Consider the following 19,389-nt stretch of genomic DNA (forward strand, 5'->3'; position numbering starts at 1 on the left):
GCTGGCAACAAGAAAAAGGGAGATTATTTAGAGTCAGCATTGCAGTTGCCTGCATAAATTTAGTCTAGGAGGTCAGCAGTGCAAGACATTATAGCTCAAGTTGGTTCACAATTTCAGAGGGTTTTAGAACTGAGTATACTGCAGATACCTTAAAAGAAGTAGTGCTAATTTTGTTTACCAGATCACACTTTGGGTCTTCTCTGAAGTTAATGATTTCACCCTATTAACAATTCACTGATGCTTCAACTTTGGAACTAATGGGAGCATAGTTGGACTTTAAAAATATTTTTGTATCCTCTAACTTTGCAATACCAAACTCTCATTTTCATCATTTGTTCACTGTACTTTTAACAGGTTGCAGTATTTTACAGAGCCAGTCCCCGACATAAATTGAAAATTATAAAGGTATGTTTCACTAGAGGCTGGAACATAGGACAATTACTGTGGGCACCATTTTGTGGTGCTTTTACTTAAATTATAATGGACTGCAGTGTGTCAAGATGAAACCTGAAATGCAGTTGGTTTGAAAGAGAAGGGTATTTGAAAATACTACCTAGGAAAATATGTAGTGTCCAGAAGGGATATGAAGCTGCTGGAAGGAAACAACATGCTTCTTTTCTATGTCAGGGGTTGGGGGCTGATTGAGATTGTGTCACATTGTAGTTGAATTGACTAGGAACTTGAGAGAACCATATTTCTGATGCTTCACAGAACAGGATAAAAAGGCATGAATTTCAAACCATGCCTGAGGTAATGCTTCAATTTGGAAGCTAATAAAAGAAGCTGACAAAGAGGGACATTCAATATAACAACTGGAACAATCAGAAAAGCAACAATAATGAGAAGGAAGTCAAACATTATGAGACAGCTGGAGTATATTGAGAAATATAAGAGGATGATAATGTTAAAATGTAAACAGAATGCTTTCTTTGTGTCATTTTCTAAGAGTGTTTTGCCTTTTTCTTAAACACAGGTTTTAAATATCCTAACTTTAGTATCTAGACTATCTGAATTTGTGGACTAAGATTTAACCTTAAATCTTCTATAAAAAGTTCATTAAGATATAAACAGCTGCATTTTTATTTATTTATTTTTAAATTTTATAATAGAATTATAAAAAGTTTGAAAAAAGCTTGTATCTTGAATAATTATATAGGATGGGTTATTTCAGTGAATAATTTAAACTCTTTTCCCTTTCTTTAGTCACTGCAAAATAATGGCGCAGTAGTAGCTATGACAGGAGATGGAGTGAATGATGCTGTTGCTCTGAAGGCTGCAGATATTGGTGTGGCAATGGGGCAAACTGGAACAGATGTTTGTAAAGAGGCAGCAGATATGATCCTTGTGGATGATGATTTTCAGACAATAATGTATGTTGAATTAATATAGGTACCTTGTGTTAAATAATTTTAATGAAATGTGGCCTGTGTTAAAAACGAGAAATTCCTTGAACTTGTAAGTGTAGCTGTTGTTAATGAGTTCTCAGGTAAGTAATTGATTTTTATGGTAATTACCCATATAACAGTCCTTAAAAAAAGGCCCAGGAAGATAACAATACAATGGGCAAATACAAAGTATTTCTGCCTTTATGTTAATATAAGAACTTATTTGCAAATATAGAACTTTTTTACTTTGGTCTTTGTGCAGTGGACTGCTACCTGTCATGTTAGCAGTACATACGTCAGATATAAACAACAAAGGAGGTCATGTGCATTTGTGCTAAAATACTGATCTGTGATTTTGTTTCTCCAAGTAAAGTTGTATTAGCAGTACATTTGGGAAGAAAGGTAATTGAGGTGAAATTGTGCCTCTGTTAATCCTCAGTACAATGCACCTTGATTTAATTTGTTACTTCAGGAACGTAAGTCTTACATAAAAATGAGATAGAGTATTTCTCTCAATTTAGGAAACTTAGAGTGGTATGTTTGATTCAGCTCTTTACAGCTGTTTTTGTTTCAGAAAAATAAAGGAATATAAGCTATTTAAATATCACAAATAAAAGTAAGTTACCAGCTTCTGATAACCAGCTAGTTGTTACTTGTTCATCAACTTACTGATACATTTCAAATAAATTAGAGTGTAGCTAACACAATCTTATTTTGCATTTAGTAATACATATGAGTCTTCAAGACAGTGATTATTATTGATGTAAGCTGGACTGCTATCTAGCCAGATGGCCTGCATTTTGAATTTGGTAGCTTTCTTCCACTTCCCCTTCCCTCCCCCCCAAAGTATAGCAATTTGCACTGTCTTTATTGAATGCCATCTTACCAGCCTCAGAACACTTCAGTTTGTCTGAAAGTACAAAGCTTGTCCTCTGGCAGGAGAAGTGAAAGATACAAGTACAACATGACAAAATCTAGCTAGGCAGTGGTATGTCAGACAGTGATCTGGGAGTTAAAAAGGCTTCCATACTGACTCAGTCAACTGCGCTATGCTGTTGTCCAAAAGAAAGAGAAGGGAATCATTTTAAGACATCTTCAGAGGAGTACATAAGACATCTGTGGTAAGCTTTACTGGGGCTTGATGAGTCTTTTGCTGGGATGCTTTGTCCAGTTTTGGTCACCTCCCTAGAAAAGTTCTAAATGAGAGAGTGAGAAGAATGGTGAACAGTGTAAGGAAAAAAAACTAATGCGCTTGCATAATCTAAGAAGAAAAGATTAGAGGGGATGGAGGAGGAATGTAAGAAGTTACAAAAGGAATTCTGACTAATTTTTTCTTCTTGGCTGTTGGGGGAAATGGAGGAAGGAAGTCAGCTTTATTTGCAGCAAAGTAGAATACTTTGGTTTAGGTATTAGAAAAAAATTTCTTACTGATAAAATAGTGATAATGGAATAGGCAAGTTGTGACACGTTAGAGATTGAAAAGATAGCCTGTATGTATTTGATTCTGCTGCACTGCAATGCATTAAGAATACATAGCTTTTGGAAGTCTTCCTCCTATACATCTATGTCTTTTTTATAAGATTTTTTTAATCATGTACGTTGAATCAGAAAGTCTCATCTGGGATGATGGTGAATCTTAATAAAGAGGAGATTTTACTAGTGAAAGTTAAAATAAGCAGTTGGAATGAAAATCATTGTGATAAATTTTATAGTAGAAAAGTTGAAAAACAGTAACTGTCAAAGTTAAGAACCTCAGTTCCACGCATTTCTTCGTATTTGCAATGTTGTGTAAAAATAGAAATTATTTAAGCTTTTATGTGATTTACTTTTTAAGCTTTTTGATAATAGCCTTATTTATCTAGTGGTATAATCTTTGTTTTTAATTGCAGGTCTGCAATTGAAGAGGGTAAAGGAATTTATAATAACATAAAAAATTTTGTTAGATTTCAGCTGAGCACGTAAGTTAAACATTGCAATCGGGTTGCTTCTAACTGCAATATCAGAAGCTTCTAACTGTATTGTGAATGAATGAAAGCATCATGAAGGAGATGCTCCGTAAATTCACATGAATATTGTAGACTTCACATAGTTTGTTGATATACTCTGCTAGAAAATATCAGTGGTCCTAATGGCGAAAGATTTCTGGTATTGAATTTTCAGTATTTTGTACTTGGTGGCTTGTTTCATTTTCAAAGAACCAAAGAATGTAATAAACAGACTTTATTATATATTTTATATATAATAATAGTATACACTACTATATATATAATATTATATCTTATTTATAACATTATTACAGTTATTCCTGTTAAGATGTGAAAAGTCAATGACCAACAGGATGGAGAGAAAGAGGACAGCTAGCTCTGGGTTCTTGTTTAAAGGGGATGTCTCTCTTCTGGCACAGTAGTCCTTTTCTTCTTAACTAGAACATGTACTTCAAATGGAGTGAACTGGGTAAACAGGAGGACAGTCTCTCTTTAGTTATCCATGTACTCGTTTGTGGGATGAAAGTTAGCTCCATGAAGCTGATTTCCTTTTCTTGTATATATTCCAGTGCATTTATGGTGCTAACTGTATTATCTGTAGATAAGACAGGAGGATGAGTTTTATATAAAGCCTTATTTTCAACTGTGTTTTGAGTCTCTTTCATTGCGTCTGGATTCAGGAACGTGGTTTTCCTTTTTGCAGTGTTGCTAATGTGTGTTTCTGCAGCATTCATGGCAGTCTGTGAGGGGTTGAGTGAGGTTGCAAAAATTAAAAAACACTCTTAAACTTGTATAGAAACTGGAATGAGTGTCGTATACTTTGCATCTTGTGCCTAGCGTCATGTGTTGGTAGGAGACTTCAAGGGAACTGCTTCTGTGGAAGATCTGAGCACAGATACTCTAGGAATGTATGCTTGCCTGTTAGGCTTGGGAATGGTAGCCTCAGGATTTTGAAGAATGAGTTACCCTTCTTTCTGCCCTTTTTTGCAGGCAGAGAACAGTGGGGTTCAGGAGAATGCTAATTTCAGAATTATAAGCCTTGCTCTCAGCTTGTAGGATCCGAAGCCATTTAATCTTGCACCAAACCCCATCAGTGCCTTCCTGTTTAGAGAAGTCTCTAATACTAAGCTTGCATCCAGCTATTCTGCTTTGCTAGTGATGAGTGGTTGTATAGGTATTTTAGGGAACTTGGGAAGTACCTTGCCTTAACTCTGGTTTGTCAGGCTGCTGGCCTGGTTTATCTCAAAAGTTAAAAAGCAGCTTGCTTTTGAAAACCATGTTTAAAAGTTCCACTTCTTGCACTGCTTGTTTGGAAAGAACACCAAAAAAGCATGAGACCCAGTTCCCAAAAGAAAAATGAATTAGGCGAAAGTGAGTGGTAACTCTGAAGTGTTATTTTAAAGTTTGGGAGATTTTTAAGACACAAATTTTCCTGTCTTTTAGTTGCTGAAATGCCTCTTATAAACAAGGACTGTGTCAACATGAGTATTCTAAATGAATCCATGCCTTACCTGTTAAATTTAGGATTACAGCAGTCATGATTTAAGTAGTCAAAACCTATTCATATCTCCTCTTAAATACTTGAAATGTTGATAGCAAAGCAGTTACCAGTGGATCTTCAGAAATGTTCCATGCTGACAGTTACAAAATGGATTCTTTCAACAGGAGTATAGCAGCATTGACTTTAATCTCACTGGCTACGTTAATGAACTTTCCCAATCCTCTCAATGCCATGCAGATATTATGGATCAATATTATTATGGATGGACCTCCAGCTCAAAGGTAAATAATTATTTTAATCTCTGTCAGGGGTCTGTAGTCCTTTTCTTTAAGCAAGATAAAGGTTTGCTAATAAACAAAAACCTGAAGTGCTAAACTTAAATGATAATGTATTTGAGAAACAGAAAGCAAACTCTTTATTTGAGTTACATGATTTGTAATATAGTTCTGTGTTCGTTTCTTTGGTTTGCTTAGTATCTAGCAGTGGTTGGGGCAACATGGATACCTAAAGATCCATGGATATGCCCATGAAACTTGCATGCAAGAGTCTGCCTTTCTTCTGGGCCCTTCCTCTGACCCTCTTCACTACAGGTGAGATGGAGGAGAGAGAGGTAGAAGGGAACCAGCAGTAGAATCCCTGGGCTAAGCTGATCAAGGTGACAAAAATGGGGGACACAATACTGCAGGTTCCTTTATCAAAATTACCAGATGTCAGTTTTATTAGTGTTTGATATCGTGTACTTCTGGACTCTCAATGTACTGCAGGGTTAGAATATTGGCCTGTTACTAATGCTTATAACTCAGTGCTTTGAAGGTGAGAATAGCAAGTGCATATTTGGATGAGATGATTCTTGGTCTGTGAAGAGAGGATAGAAACCTTTTTTCAACTCATAAGATCTAGTTCTTAAATCAGAATCAAGAAATTATTTTGTGACGATAAAAATCTAAGATGTTTTTCATTTTAAGTCTTGGGGTGGAGCCTGTGGATAAAGACGTTATTCAGAAGCCTCCAAGAAATTTGAAGGACAGCATTTTGACCAAAAACCTGATTGTTAAAATACTGGTTTCATCAATAATTATTGTGTGTGGAACGTTGTTTGTCTTCTGGAGAGAGGTATGACGTACAAAAGTTAGAGCAGTAACAAACTTAAATTAAAACTAAGAGAAGTCTTCTATACCAACAGTTAGAATTCAGAATTTGTATGTACTTAACTGCAAGTTTTATCCATGCTTATTTAAAAATGTATTCAGCTAGCAGATTAGAGAGGAAGAATTTCAAAGTAGTTTTTGAAATGAGGAAATACAGTTTTATTTCACAATCTCTACTTTAACATAGACTTTTCTAGTCTCAAATGTATTTGGGAAACTTTGGCCTATGGAAATTAATCATTTAAATCTTCTAGCCAGACAGTTATAAAACAGCCATTCGACTTTCTTTTTTCAGTAGAGAAAAAAGTTATTTGAACTTTTGGTAGTGCATCACAGAATTCCTTGTATTCCATCTGTCTGTTTGAATATTAATAAAGAGTCGTTAAATCGCAGCTTGGAGTTACAACATCTTGTAAGTTAAAAGCCTGTAATTCTTGCTACAGGATTTATTAAATTATCTTGGGACAAATAGGGGTTTTTTTTGCTTTCATGTACTAGCTAGTAGAATTTAAAATATTGTAATAACTTTGTTTAGTTGTTGAGGATTTAAAGCATGCTAAAACCATGTCATTTTCTCTTGTTGGCAGTTAAGAGACAATGTAATAACTCCTCGAGATACAACCATGACTTTCACCTGTTTTGTATTTTTTGATATGTTCAATGCTTTGAGTTCTAGATCTCAGGTGAGTAATTCGTACTGTCCATTTACACAAGCAGTATTTTTCTTCTAAGGAACATCTTGCTCTGCTTCAGTTTTGGGTATTTTCCTGCATATTTAATTCATATGTGCTATTAAGCTTCAGAGTTTCACATATTTACTAGGTAGGATTTCTTAAATTACAGCTCAATGCTAGTTTCCTTAAGTTTTGTATATGATGCAGAGCTGGTAGTAATGCTTCTGTCCTGACAGGAGCAAGGAAGAGGAAACCTTTAATAAAAGCAAAAGTGATGTTTGTTTGTATTGTTGTTTACATTTGGTTGGATCTCTCTCTTTCCTGAAAATTGTCAGTTCAGAATCTGTGCCAAAATCATTTTTTGAAGGCCTTAACTTTGTAGCTGTAAAGCCCGTAACACAAGGGGAACTCTTAAACTTTTCTTTCTGTATTATATTTTTGTTTTAAGGGGAAAAAAAACCAATCTTGTACTAGTTGGAGAAAAGGAAGATTGTTAATATACATTACTATGTTTACTCTAATTGGCACTGTTGTCTGTGAATCATGTCAAGGTCAACACAAATACTTCCTTATACTATAGGGGACACCTTCTCATGCATTGTACTTGCAGAAAAGTGAGCTCAGTATGCAAGTCACTGTGAAGACAGATTTGTACTCTATTTGCCAAAGAAAAAATGAAATCAGCTTGTCAAAGAACTTATTCTGGATTATCTTCAAGTTCAACAACTAGTTTTTATGGCTTTTTAAAGTCAGGATGAAAGATTGTTGTTATGAATTATTTTCTCATGTAGGCAACTAATTAAAATTACACATACAATGTAATGTTATTTATTTTATAGGCAAAATCTGTGTTTGAGATTGGACTTTGCAGTAATAAAATGTTTTGCTATGCGGTCCTTGGATCTATAATGGGGCAGTTACTGGTCATTTACTTTCCTCCACTTCAGAAGGTTTTTCAAACAGAGAGCCTGAGTGTCTTGGGTAAGAACAGTTCCCCTTTAACATTGTACATTAAGGATTAATCTGTACATGCAAGCCTGATGGTTTAAAGAGCACTTTGCAGCCATTTACATATACAAGGAATAAAAATGTTACTTTTTTTTTTCAAGAAGTCCTTTTAGGTGTTTTCTTTGGGAACCATGATGAAATGCATACATTCACAAAAACTGGGTCAGTACCTTCTAAGATTTCTTAGGTACTTTATGTTGGGGATTTTTAATGTAAATTTTGGTACAGGCAAAAGTGAAGTATAAACTTCAGGTTTTTTTAAACACTTAATCTTGCTATTTAGCAAGTTTTTCTCTAAATACAGATACCTTATTTAGATAGAAATCTTGATCCTTTAATAAACAATCAACTATTTTTCATAGAATAAAAAGATATGAGGATTTTAAGAGGCCATAGATATATTGCTGCTACTATCACTTAATGCTGTTGGCCTCATTAAGGCTTCTTATGGTTATTACCATTGCAATTTTCTGGACATAAAAATAAATGATTGCTATAAAATGCATGTTGTTACATAATTCTTTGGTTTTTTATTGTAGTGTCATTTCTGAGAATCTGAATAATAAAATTGTTTCAGCATAAAATCTAATTATCTTGCTTAGAAGAATGTTCTTTGTTTTCATGGATGTTAATAAAAATAGTAGGGTTATGCAATACTTCAAAAGGTTGAAATCTCATGCCTTTCCTCATGATTTGTGCATAAATGATGCATGTTAGTCTTCTGATCCTGCAAATATTTTTGTTTCCTTTCTCCTGAAATTACCCAGTGATTAGAAGGCAACATAAAAGTCATGCAGGTCTTGTTCTTTTGTAAATCTGTCCTCAGCCTTAAAGAGCAAATTTTTTAAAAATCAGGCTAATTATCTCTTCCAGATTTATTGTTTCTTCTGGGACTCACTTCCTCTGTGTGCATAGTGACTGAGATCATAAAGAAGTTTGAAAGAAGCAAGGAAAAGATCCAAAAACGTGGAAGTTCTTCTTCATCCACTTCGTCTTTTCTTGATGTATGATGCATATTGCATTCTTTTGTTTGCAAACTTAGGGATTGCGGTCTGAAGAGGTAGGAGAGAGCAAAACAATATTTGGAGGATAAAGAAATCCTGAGGGCTTTTGACAAGTCCTTTTTTTTCCACTGGCTAATGATGAACGTTCATGTTTCAAGACTGTTGAGAATTTAACTTCCAGGTGTGGGAGTAACAAATGAAATTATGCAACTTTGGTAACATTTTTCCTCAAATGTAAATTTACTTTTGAAATTGAATGGAATTTTGTGTGTGGGAGCTTAATTTAAAGAAAGAAGGGTCTACACCCTAGTCCCATTTTCTGCACTTAAGATATATAACTGTGTAAAATCCTTCTCTTAGATATAAATATTTTAGTTTGTTTTTATTTAAAACATTGTACTATTTTACTTTTATGGTGGTGGGACTTTGCTACTAATATAAGGATAAAAATTATTTCAGAGGCATTCCACTGGGTTTAGTCTTGTCACAAGAGTGCCATATTCCAGCTACTGTATTTATTTACTTTATCCTGCAATGTGTAAGCGGCTCAAGTACCTTGTGCTAAAGTTTTTTTTTTTTTTGTATCCTGAGTTTTTTGCACAGGATGTGACCGCTGTCAGATCACTGTTTTTCTTTTCTTTCTTTCTGTGATTGAAAAGCCTATACTGCAATTTGAAGTAAATGTTTGCTTTTCTTACTTAAGTGTGGTGTCTCAATGTTTTAAAAGTAACTGGCGTTTACACCAGATTGTTGTGCTTGTTTTGACATCCTTTCAGATACCAGCTTTGTTTCATGTCTGTTTTACTTTAGCTTACAAATGCTAGACCACTCAAGCAGTTATAAGCCAGGGTTATTGAAGTATCTTGTAGTATACTGAATTAAAAAATGAATGCACTAATTTTCACTCTAATGGCACAAAATTCCATTCCTCTTTGAGAGAAGCTTACATTTCTTTATGCCTCCCCTGTTCGTTCTTTCTTCCCAATCACAAAACAGTTTACTCTTACAGTGTAACTTACAGTTTTAACTTACAGAATGACCTTTTGGGGCTAGAAAATATAGTGGAGTCTTGATAGGATAAAAATAGTTTTAATACGTGGATGATGTCTGAATACTCTGGTATTCACTAATTAGAAACAATGTCTTCCTCCACACAGACTTGCAACTATTGCAAAATATTTTAGAACTTACTAGTAAATTGTCTAGTATTCTTCAGATGTCAGTAGAGACTGACAGTGAAAACTGACAATGCATGCTGAAGAATCTTTTGAACTAACTTGGCTTTTGGCATACTCTAGCTACTATACTTTTCACATGAGAATATCGACAAGAGATTGTCTTACCTGTGGGATTTGATTAATTTGTGGTCTGCAGTTGTCTTGGAGCCTCAGAAATCCATATACATATAGAAGTTCAGATAAACACCAAAATGTCTTGTTAGCTTTCAAGTGTTATTTCCTAGTCTTTAAAGCAAATTTATGACATACCACTTTCCTAGCAGAAGACTCAGTTTCTGAATAAGGTATGTCAGTCTAGAGAAGAAATAAAATTTCAGACCCTGAAGAACAATTCATGTTGCTTTCTTGAAGGGTGAATTTAATTGAATGAAATTCATTTTAAATACACCAAATGTAACTTTGCTGTTTTCCAGTGGAAGATGAAAAAAATAAGATTACTGTTTTAGCTCAGTCTCATTATTTGCATTGTAGACCTGCTGAACCCCATGATAGAAGAATGCTTGGACCAGGTGTATATGAATTGGGGGTGTTGTTTTTTCGGTTCCATTCTTGACTACCAGCACCAAATGGCAAGTTGGAGAGACTTTTCAGAGCAATTGTGAATCAACAATGGGATATTTTCACAAATATTTTCAGGGGAATTTCTTGTGGGGTGAAAGTAAGCAACAGTCAAGGAGTTCAGTTGTTTCTGTGGAAGCATGGAATAGAGAATATCTCAATTTTAACAACAACAAAAAAAAGGCTTTTATTATTTTTCCCAAAAGAAGATAGAAAACCTATCATGGCGCCAGAAAAATACAGTACATGTGTTTGATTTAACTTCTGAATGGTAACCCTAGAATCAGTAATTCTCTTCACTATATAAGATCAGTACACAGCTCTGTACTGCCAGGAGGTATATTGCATTTTTAAAGGAACAAAGAACTGCTGAATTCTGCTCCCAGAACACATTTCCAATAGAATAATTTTAACCATCTAGTCAGCAATCCCAAAAGTATTCTCAAAATGCTGTGTGATCATAGCATCCTTTTTTATCTGAAAGCAGAACATTTGAGTTATGCCAGTCTTCAGAACTAGGTAATTCAAGATACTGCTTCTCAACAAGTGTCAAGAGTTAATCTTAGGTTTTTCAGTGCTTCCCCAGTAAGGGATTCAGAGGAAAATTAAGAAATCTCTCCTGACGTGAATCACAAAGAGGAATCAAACATGTCTGTATTTTTATGCTGAAGATTTATTTTAAATGGGACAATTCACGTTGGTAATAAAAACCATAGGAAACGACAAGCTTGGTAAAATATTGTAAAATGAAACAATACATTGGATCACAGTGGATCAAAGGAAGATTTTGTTTGGTTAAGCATTTAAGTTTTAGTCACTAAAATAAAGAGCTTAAATTTAACCCTTTTCAACTTTGTTTAGAAAACAGCTGATGGAAATGTGACTTTGCGGACTGCTATTTAGAAAAGTTATGAAATTTCAGCAACTTGCTATATTGTTGAGTATGGGTGCCATCTGCTGGTAGTTTAATAAAAGTTTTGTATTTGAAGAAATGTTAAATGTTACCATCTCAAATTTTATCTCAAAAATAACTCTCCCGTAAATTGAATTAATGTTAGGAATATATTCCTATCTTACTAAATAGGTTATGGCAGTATTAACTCAGTTGTATGATATCAGAGACCATTCCTGTAATTTACAACATCTAATGTGAATTGTTTCATACGGAAAACCCTTCTTTCACAGCCTATTATGATGAACCTAAAGAAAGTGAGTTTTTTTCCCCTGGGTTTATAAATAGCTCTTTGTACTGCATGCTTTAAAAAGAAAAAAAAATTAAATAGCGTTATTGACTTTTGGGGGGTTTCCTCAAATTTAGGACTTCTGAGTTTTGAGCAAGAGTCAGCTTGTTAGTACTTCACACATCTTTGTTGTCTAAAACCTTAACCATGTTAAACTTTGAGTGAATGACAGGCAGACTGTCATGTTTCTTGCCCGTTTGACATCTGTACTGCACTCTTGATTGCCCTACAAAATTTACAGTGCTCCAGTAACTATTAATCAGGCCTGATGTTTGAATAGTACTACTGAGGTTCTGAATCAGGAACATCACAGTTATTAGTGACTAGTGCTCTCTGAAAGACAATCTATCTCCTTGACTGGATTTCTTAAAAACTAATGTGGATTATTTTCAATAGTGTTTCTATGCATCTTTCTCTGTGAGATTTAAGTATTACGTATCACTGAAACTTGGTGATAGTGTTCTCTGCTAGTCCTTATCACCTTCTTGGACAAGGTGTTTTATTTTTTACAATAGAAGCTTCCACACCACTTAATAGAGTAAGCATAGCTGCAGTTTCCTTTGGAAAAGCAAACCTTGTGTCACTTGGTAGTTCTGAGCATAAGACTGTTACATTAGGGCAACTTCCTACTTAATTCCTGCTGTTTGAGAATTTCCAGTGATTTTCCTCATTGCCTGAAATGCTTGTCATCACAAAAAAATCATCATTAATGCAAGTGCTCCCAGCTGTGCTATGCAGAGGCACACATTATCTTGGTTATTGCAGGTGCTTAATTTTATTTTTAATACCAATTTTTGAAGGTTCTAGGTGTGAAAACACTACTTAAGTAACAGTGGCTGTCAGCTGCAAGACCAGTTAGCCTGGAGGGTAGAAAGTTGTATCTATGACTTGTTTTTTTCTCTCAGCTTTAGAAGCAACTGTCAAGCACTCTTCTGGTGTAACCAGAACTGGAGTGTTAAAGTACACTGTTTAAATTAGCAGATGCAAGCATTGCAGGTACCAGTGACCTCTTCTCTACAAAGTATGACTGAAACAAAACTAAGATGCACCTTTTAAGTCTTAGACTGTGGAAAAGGACTCAAGGTCTGGCCAACTGCTAAGCCTGTTTAAGAGAAGAAATGCTCTAGTGTAATAAAAATGCCTTCTGTGTGAGGATAGGACAGAGTTCATCTAGTTTTCTTCACAGACTATTTTCACTTCTAGTTTAAGAGTGAGAAATACAATTGACAAGAAGCAAGACAGAACAGAACAAGATGATGCAGAAATCAAGCCTGAATTTTGGTAAGGACTGGGCGAAACTTTATTGATTAAAGGTAGAAATAATGATTCTTGTGAGCGTAAAAAAATAGCATATTGATTCTTCAGGAATAATTAAAAAAAAAAAAGTAAAAAAAGTAGCAGTTTAAGTTTCATACAAGGAACACACGGGGAAAATACCAGTTTAAAAAAAAAGCTTTCATGTAAATTGGCTAGTTTTGCTGAAAAGTTGGCTGATATGAAATACTGAGATACGCTGATGAAGTAGCATTTCAGTTTTTTCAGTGTTGCTATGATAACAGTATGAGTTTGCCAAGTAATTTAAAGTTCAGACACTGGGGTAAGTTCAAACAGGTCTGTAATTTTAATACAGCCATCAGAGAAAGAAGGCTAACTTGAACAACAGTTTGTTAATGGTTGTACAGTTACTCTGGATTAGCAAGCTTGCTATAACTTACATACACAAAGCTACCATGTGGTAGCAAGCCCTTACTGTCCTTATTTAAATACACTACAAGGAAGAAAAAAAAATTTCTCCCTGAATTCAGTACCTAAAATACAGAAGGCCCAACATATAGTCCATTTTCACTAGCTAAAGTTAGCTGTTCCTGAAAATGCAACCTGAAATGTCATAAAGACTGATTCTACAATGTATTTAAACTTGTCAATTTCCATTTTAATCTGATCTGTTATATATAATATACAGCATACCTAAACTTGTGTTTGAGGAATGGAGTTAACGATTGGAGGTTTTCAATGTTAGAAGTGTTTGAGGAGTTGGAGGAACAGCCAACAGTAAGTGTCCAAGGAAAAAAAAAAGAATTCCTCCAAAATAGTCCAGATTTGAAATACCAAACTTCTTTATTCTCATATTTGATACCTTAAAAAAAAGCTTATATACAGTATCTTTTTCATAAAAACCTGTTATTAAAAAAAACTGCAGAAAGAATAATTGTTCATACAGATGAATCAAGGACTTCTATGAAAAAAGCCTAGCAAATTCCAGTGCAGTCACATATTTTAATACAATTTTTCCATCTGTATGGTATTAAAAATTATTCCATGAATAATACTCTCAGTCATCCACTCTGAGTGACGCAAACCTATTAACATCACATGAAGGCTGAGTTTCTGGTATAGCACATCTGCTGGCCTTTGTCTTACTACATGCTTTCTTCTTTTTGCAGGACTCAGATTTGGTCTTGATCTTTTTCTCAAAGAAGTCTGGTGGTACAGTCAACTTCACTGTATTTAACAAATCCTGATAGAACTGAGTCATTTTGGGAGATAAACTAAATACATTTTCTGCTGAAGGTGCTGATTTAAGCTCTTGACACAGTCTGTGCACAAGGGTCCCACTATAAAGCCTGCCCAAAGGAAGGGGAGAATCTTCATTTAGAATTCTAACTTAACAGCGGATAACAGAAGCATGCTACTTAGAGAACAAACACACATTTAAGCTACATATAATATTCAGTAGTGGACTTCAAAGGAATACCTATTCTACTCAATATTTTTCTATATTTTCATTATCTTTAAAGAAAGAAATCCAAATATAGCAACATTGGCTCAGGGAGTTTACGACCCAAAAAATAAACGTGATGCATTTCATCAGGAGCATGTGTGGAAAGCAGATCTCCGAAACGTACTTACCTGGTTAAGTCTGGCTCAGGGAGAGGAGAGGAAAGTAGCTGGTTGAGATAATATCCCATCTGGAGACAGCACTGCCACTGGCAAAAAGAGTGTGCAGCATCTAAATCAAAGTCTGTATTTTGCGTTTTCTTCTCATTTGGAAATTGGTTATATGTAATGCTGTCATCTTCAAAACATGAAACTGTGCGATCTAGATTATGGATGGATAAGTGACATGAAACAAATTCTGCAGTGAACAATGTGGAAAGAGTTTTATAAAACTTGAACGCTAATAGCTGTATTTCAGGAAGCATAAGTAGTAATGTGTTTTTGAATGTCTGAAACTGAAATTTGAGACAGTAAGAATTCAAGCATCTATCCATGAGAATCTTGAATTCTGAGACCAGCAATCCTACTCATCACGTAATTTGTTACACTAATCTGTGTGTGAGTGGATCAGTTTGAAGAGAGATTCCCACCTCATTCCAGCCTATCTGGGAAGCAAGTGGCAAGCATGTCTATCTACCTTTTATAGTCTAGAAGCTCAAGAAAAAACATAACCTTGGCATGCATAATCTCTTTGTCATCAAATCATGGATTCCTCCTGAAGGGAATGCTAGCACATGTTCTTACTTCTAATAGCTGTGAATATTACTGAAAGTACTAAGTACTCACAAAAATTGTTTCACTTTCAAATTCTCTCAGTGCACTGGTAGATAAAGGCTGCCTGCGCAACTTAATGCATTTTTAAGTGCAGAAGATTAAAAAAAAAAAAAAAAATCTCCTGAAAGAGAAAATTCACGTATCAGAGAACATATAACTGGAGTTACTCTCTTTTGATGCATGAATACATTAAGTCTGCAAAAAAATGTATTTTGCATTTTTGAACCTTCCGTCCTAAAAAACACTTACAAATGCAAATCAATATTTTACAAGACATAAAAGCACTGTTTCACCTACTGTGTTAAACTGTGGAATAGTACTGCTTCTCTGCTCTATATTAATGCAAAAAATATGACACCTCAGGTTATAGTGTAAATCAATGCTAACTCATGTGAATTTGGACAATTAGTTAAGAATAAATGAGGAAAAAGCAAGAGTTAAGGAATACATTTTCATAGTAATTGAACATCTAAAATTGTATTCTCTAGAGACATACCTGGATCATTCGTTGTCCTGTGCAATTCCCTAAATATTATCATTAGAAGTAAAGCCTTTAACTGATGCAATTTCACTTTTGGTTCTGAACTACGTGTCCAGTAACAGGTTACAGCGACAGGGAGCTGTAAGTGACTGGGGACAGATTCCAGGATAGTCATTTTCACTCCTAGAGTCTCCAGCAAAAGCATTAGACGGCATGACCTGGGCACCTGTAAATAAGCAAAAATTTGGGAGTAGAAAAGTAAATGGAACAGACTTTATTTGCTGTGAGCAAGTTCTTGCTATTTCCAAAATACAAATGAATTTAAACAAGCCAATGCTTCAGGTTTTCCATAAAAATATGGTTTTGGTAAGTTGCACAGACACTCTGAATAGGACATACTTTTGAAATGCTACATAACCTTTAAAAACAATACAGCTAAGTTTTGGGGAGAAGGGTAACAGCAGATTTTTACAAGTGCCTGAGGTCAGTTAGATTTTAAGAGGTTTCAGAGTCCCCTGCAAAATCATGTGACTTAATTTACACTTTGCCTGTGCAAAAATTAACCTGCTTGGAAAATCTAGTAACCATGATGTATTAGAGGCACCTTGACATGACAGATAAATATATATTTTCATTTTCATTTCATTTTCAATTTCACTACGTGCCTTTTAGAAGTTACTTTTACTTTATGAGTTGTAATGCTTATGCATATTTTTGATATGCTGGGAACACACTCACCTATAATAACAATGAAATCTTCTATGTGAAGCTTGTATTTATTTTCACTTGTAAAGTATGAACTCACAGCACATGTATAAAAAGAGGCTATGTACCCTTTTTGTGCTATTTAACTTTTAAAAAATGTCAGTATAGTTTTAAACAGCAGCCTGTTCAATTGCAGTTAACCTGTTTTGTGAATCTGGATTAGTATGGTTTTGCCTATTGTTAGGCAGCAAATCTATGGTAGAACGCAAACTGAAATTAGTTTTGCCTGGAACAGTTTAACATTTTAAATGCAAGGTAGTTATCTCTTCTTGTAACCTTTTGCTGAATTGATAATTCCCATATATTTAATTAGAAGAGTTCATATAATAACAAAACTTGAAGATCAATAAAATGCATACATACCAAGACCAAAGAAAGATGCCATTAATGTTTTTTTAAAATCCAAAAATGTGACTTTTCAAACTCTTTAACTGTTCGTATGTTATTTGAACGAACAATAAACCTGTGTAAAATGATCTGAATGCAGATCTCTGGATCCAGAGCTATATCCAGCATTTAATGGTCAGAGTAGTGACAGACTAGTATCCTGTATGAAATAGGTACCAGCAGGTGATAAAAATTTTCATCAGAATAATGTACCAATAACATACAGCACTGCCAACACAGCTGATGTGTTACAGCTGATCTGAAAGCCAGAACAGATAGAGGACAAGACTTAAATATGCAATATTATATATAGTTAAATATACAGAATTGCCAATGGTAAGCTAATGCTTACCAAGAATTGCTAATGGTGGAACTAACCCAGTACACTGTTCCTTTCAAGTTGTTTTTCAGATGCTATTCTGTCTGGCAAGTAGCAGCTTCTGTTAAGTCAGAAGCATACTCGCTGCAGACAAGACTACAGAACTGTTGGGCAGTTGGAAGGTTCACAGATGGAAATAATGGCAATCTAAAAAAAGTATGTGCCAGATTTTGTTTCAGAATATTGTTTTGAAACATTCGTAGCTTGACCGAATGTAAACTAAGTTTCTCAGTGTTGAAATGCACTTTTCTGAATTTCACAAAAATGTTGAGTTCTTTCCTAAAATGATAAAAGCAAGTATTAGTTTAACAGACTACATAAGGATGAAAGAAGGACATATAATGGAAAACTGAGGCAATGCTGAATATAGGCATTACTAACTTTTCCCATAATTTCTTGGTACACTCAAAAAAAAAAAAAAAAAAAAAAGAAAAGAAAATTACGTAGCTCCTAAGTATTACAGGACAAGCTCAGAAGCCTGTAAGTATCTCTGTATTGAGTATATACTTATTGTGGGAGTTGTCAGTGAGACAGTTTAGTGCAGGCATCACATTTAGGGATCAGTTTGTCAGCATGAGTCCCAACTATTTTTTGTCACTCAGAAAATATTATGGTCTATATGTGGTCTGTATATGGTCTGTTGTGACAACCATTTACCTCCATTAATTTGTCCAAAGGAAAATGATCATCACAAAAATCTGTGGGTAGACTTGCTGCTTGAACAAATGTTTTTTTGAGTGTCTTTTGGATTCTGTCAAATTCACATACAACTGGCAGCTTGTTGATCTGCTTACTTGGAGAAGCAGCTTCGGTAGTATGAGATATTTTCAGAAGCATTCCATAGATAACTTGCCGAATGGGCAAAGCTGTGCTATGTGCGCTGGATCTCTGCATGTTCTCCACCTGAACGTGGAGGAAGGTACTTCTTAAAATCAGGGCATCACTGATAAATGGGGACAGCTCACCTTTTGCCAAAGCATCAAGTACCCACTGTGGTAAGTCTGATTTCCTAGCTGCTTGAGATTCGTACTTTCCATGCTGAAAAAAGTCCTCGAGATTCACATCAGATGGCGTATAGCCTTCCATTGAAGCGTGCAGGAGCTCCCTGATTTCTTCTCTCTGGTGTTTCTTAAGATATTTCAGTACGTCTTCTATAGCCTCCGTTGGCTCAGCAAAACGAGAGAGCCAGTTCAGAAGTCCCTGGATGCGGACGTGCTTCCTCCCCTTCCAGCCACAGCATCCACCTGGCAGTCGCACCTTGCTGAAGAAAATCTCAAGAGCTGGCAGGTTCACGTAGTCGTTCCCGTTCATGACGGCAAAGAGCGGCAGCAAGGTTTTGTTCAGCCGACCGAAGTGGCTGCAGAATTTCTCTGCAGAAAAGCACCTCGCGGGAATATAGCAGCCCAGCGCGTCGTCGCCGCCGCAAATGCTCTGCCACTGGAAGTGGCTCAGGGGGCAGTAGCCGGCGCTCAGGTCGAAGATGCAGAAGTCGCTGTCCAGCGTCAGGACGGGGCAGCCCCAGCGGTTGGCCAGGGCGGCGATCTCGCGGTCCGCCTCGGCGAAGCACTGCGTCAGCGGCACGCCGAGCCGCCGCAGCGCCTGCACGAAGGCCTCGCGGGCCAGCAGCGGCAGCAGCCCCCCGCCGCCGCCGCCGCGGGAGAGCCCGTGCGCCGTCCGCAGGCGCTCGGCGGCGCGGCCCCGCAGCGTGGCCAGCTTCCCGTCGGCGGCGTCGCGCCCGCCGTCCAGCACCACGTAGGGGGCGACGCCGCAGGCCCGCAGGCTGCCGAAGAAGGCGCCCACCGCCGCCGCGAAGCGCCCGTAGTCGCCGCCGTGGCGCACGTCGGCGCCGCAGGCGAAGAAGAGCCGGTGGTAGAGGCTGCTCCCGTCAATGACGAGCTTGGTGCGCCGCACCCGCACGGCCGCCAGGAACCCGCCGTGCTCCTCCACGAAGCCCGTCAGCCCCGGGATGCCCATGATGGCGGCAGCAGCGGCGGGGGGGGGGTGGGGGGTGTAACAGCTGGCCGGCCCCAACGGCCCTGCTCCCTCCCGCCGCTTCCGGCCCCACCAGAAGTGACGCAGAAGC

At 36.6% G+C, this 19,389-nt stretch overlaps 2 protein-coding genes across 8 annotated transcripts in view; one reads left to right on the forward strand and one right to left on the reverse strand.

The window, feature by feature from the left end:
• Positions 1–9,402, forward strand: part of ATP2C1 (ATPase secretory pathway Ca2+ transporting 1) — a 51,574-nt gene extending 42,172 nt beyond the window's left edge. For 4 of the 6 annotated variants that reach the window (XM_064506389.1, XM_064506393.1, XM_064506394.1 and 1 more), the window contains 8 exons: positions 355–405; positions 1,204–1,370; positions 3,275–3,343; positions 5,036–5,152; positions 5,837–5,984; positions 6,607–6,702; positions 7,533–7,674; positions 8,575–9,402. In XM_064506389.1, the coding sequence (XP_064362459.1) occupies positions 355–405; positions 1,204–1,370; positions 3,275–3,343; positions 5,036–5,152; positions 5,837–5,984; positions 6,607–6,702; positions 7,533–7,674; positions 8,575–8,711 (927 nt within the window). In that variant the 3' untranslated portion in view covers positions 8,712–9,402. Of the gene's footprint in view, positions 1–354; positions 406–1,203; positions 1,371–3,274; positions 3,344–5,035; positions 5,153–5,836; positions 5,985–6,606; positions 6,703–7,532; positions 7,675–7,802; positions 7,864–8,574 lie in introns of all 6 variants that reach the window. The other 2 variants (XM_064506390.1, XM_064506391.1) reach the window with 2 other exon arrangements.
• Positions 9,097–19,377, reverse strand: ASTE1 (asteroid homolog 1). 2 transcript variants are annotated; one of them, XM_064506396.1, is made up of 4 exons: positions 17,964–19,377; positions 15,791–16,001; positions 14,653–14,842; positions 9,097–10,631 (listed from the first exon to the last, which is right to left on the reverse strand). In XM_064506396.1, the coding sequence occupies exons 1-4, from the start codon at positions 19,278–19,280 to the stop codon at positions 10,622–10,624; spliced, it is 1,728 nt and encodes a 575-aa protein (XP_064362466.1). In that variant the 5' UTR covers positions 19,281–19,377; the 3' UTR covers positions 9,097–10,621. The 2 variants fall into 2 exon arrangements, with proteins under 2 accessions (XP_064362466.1, XP_025955301.2); XM_026099516.2 differs by lacking the exon at positions 9,097–10,631 and adding an exon at positions 13,341–14,366.
• Positions 19,378–19,389: the final 12 nt, after the last annotated feature.

This window comes from Dromaius novaehollandiae, chromosome 2, assembly GCF_036370855.1.
Source record: "Dromaius novaehollandiae isolate bDroNov1 chromosome 2, bDroNov1.hap1, whole genome shotgun sequence".
NCBI classification, from domain to species: Eukaryota; Metazoa; Chordata; class Aves; order Casuariiformes; family Dromaiidae; genus Dromaius; species Dromaius novaehollandiae.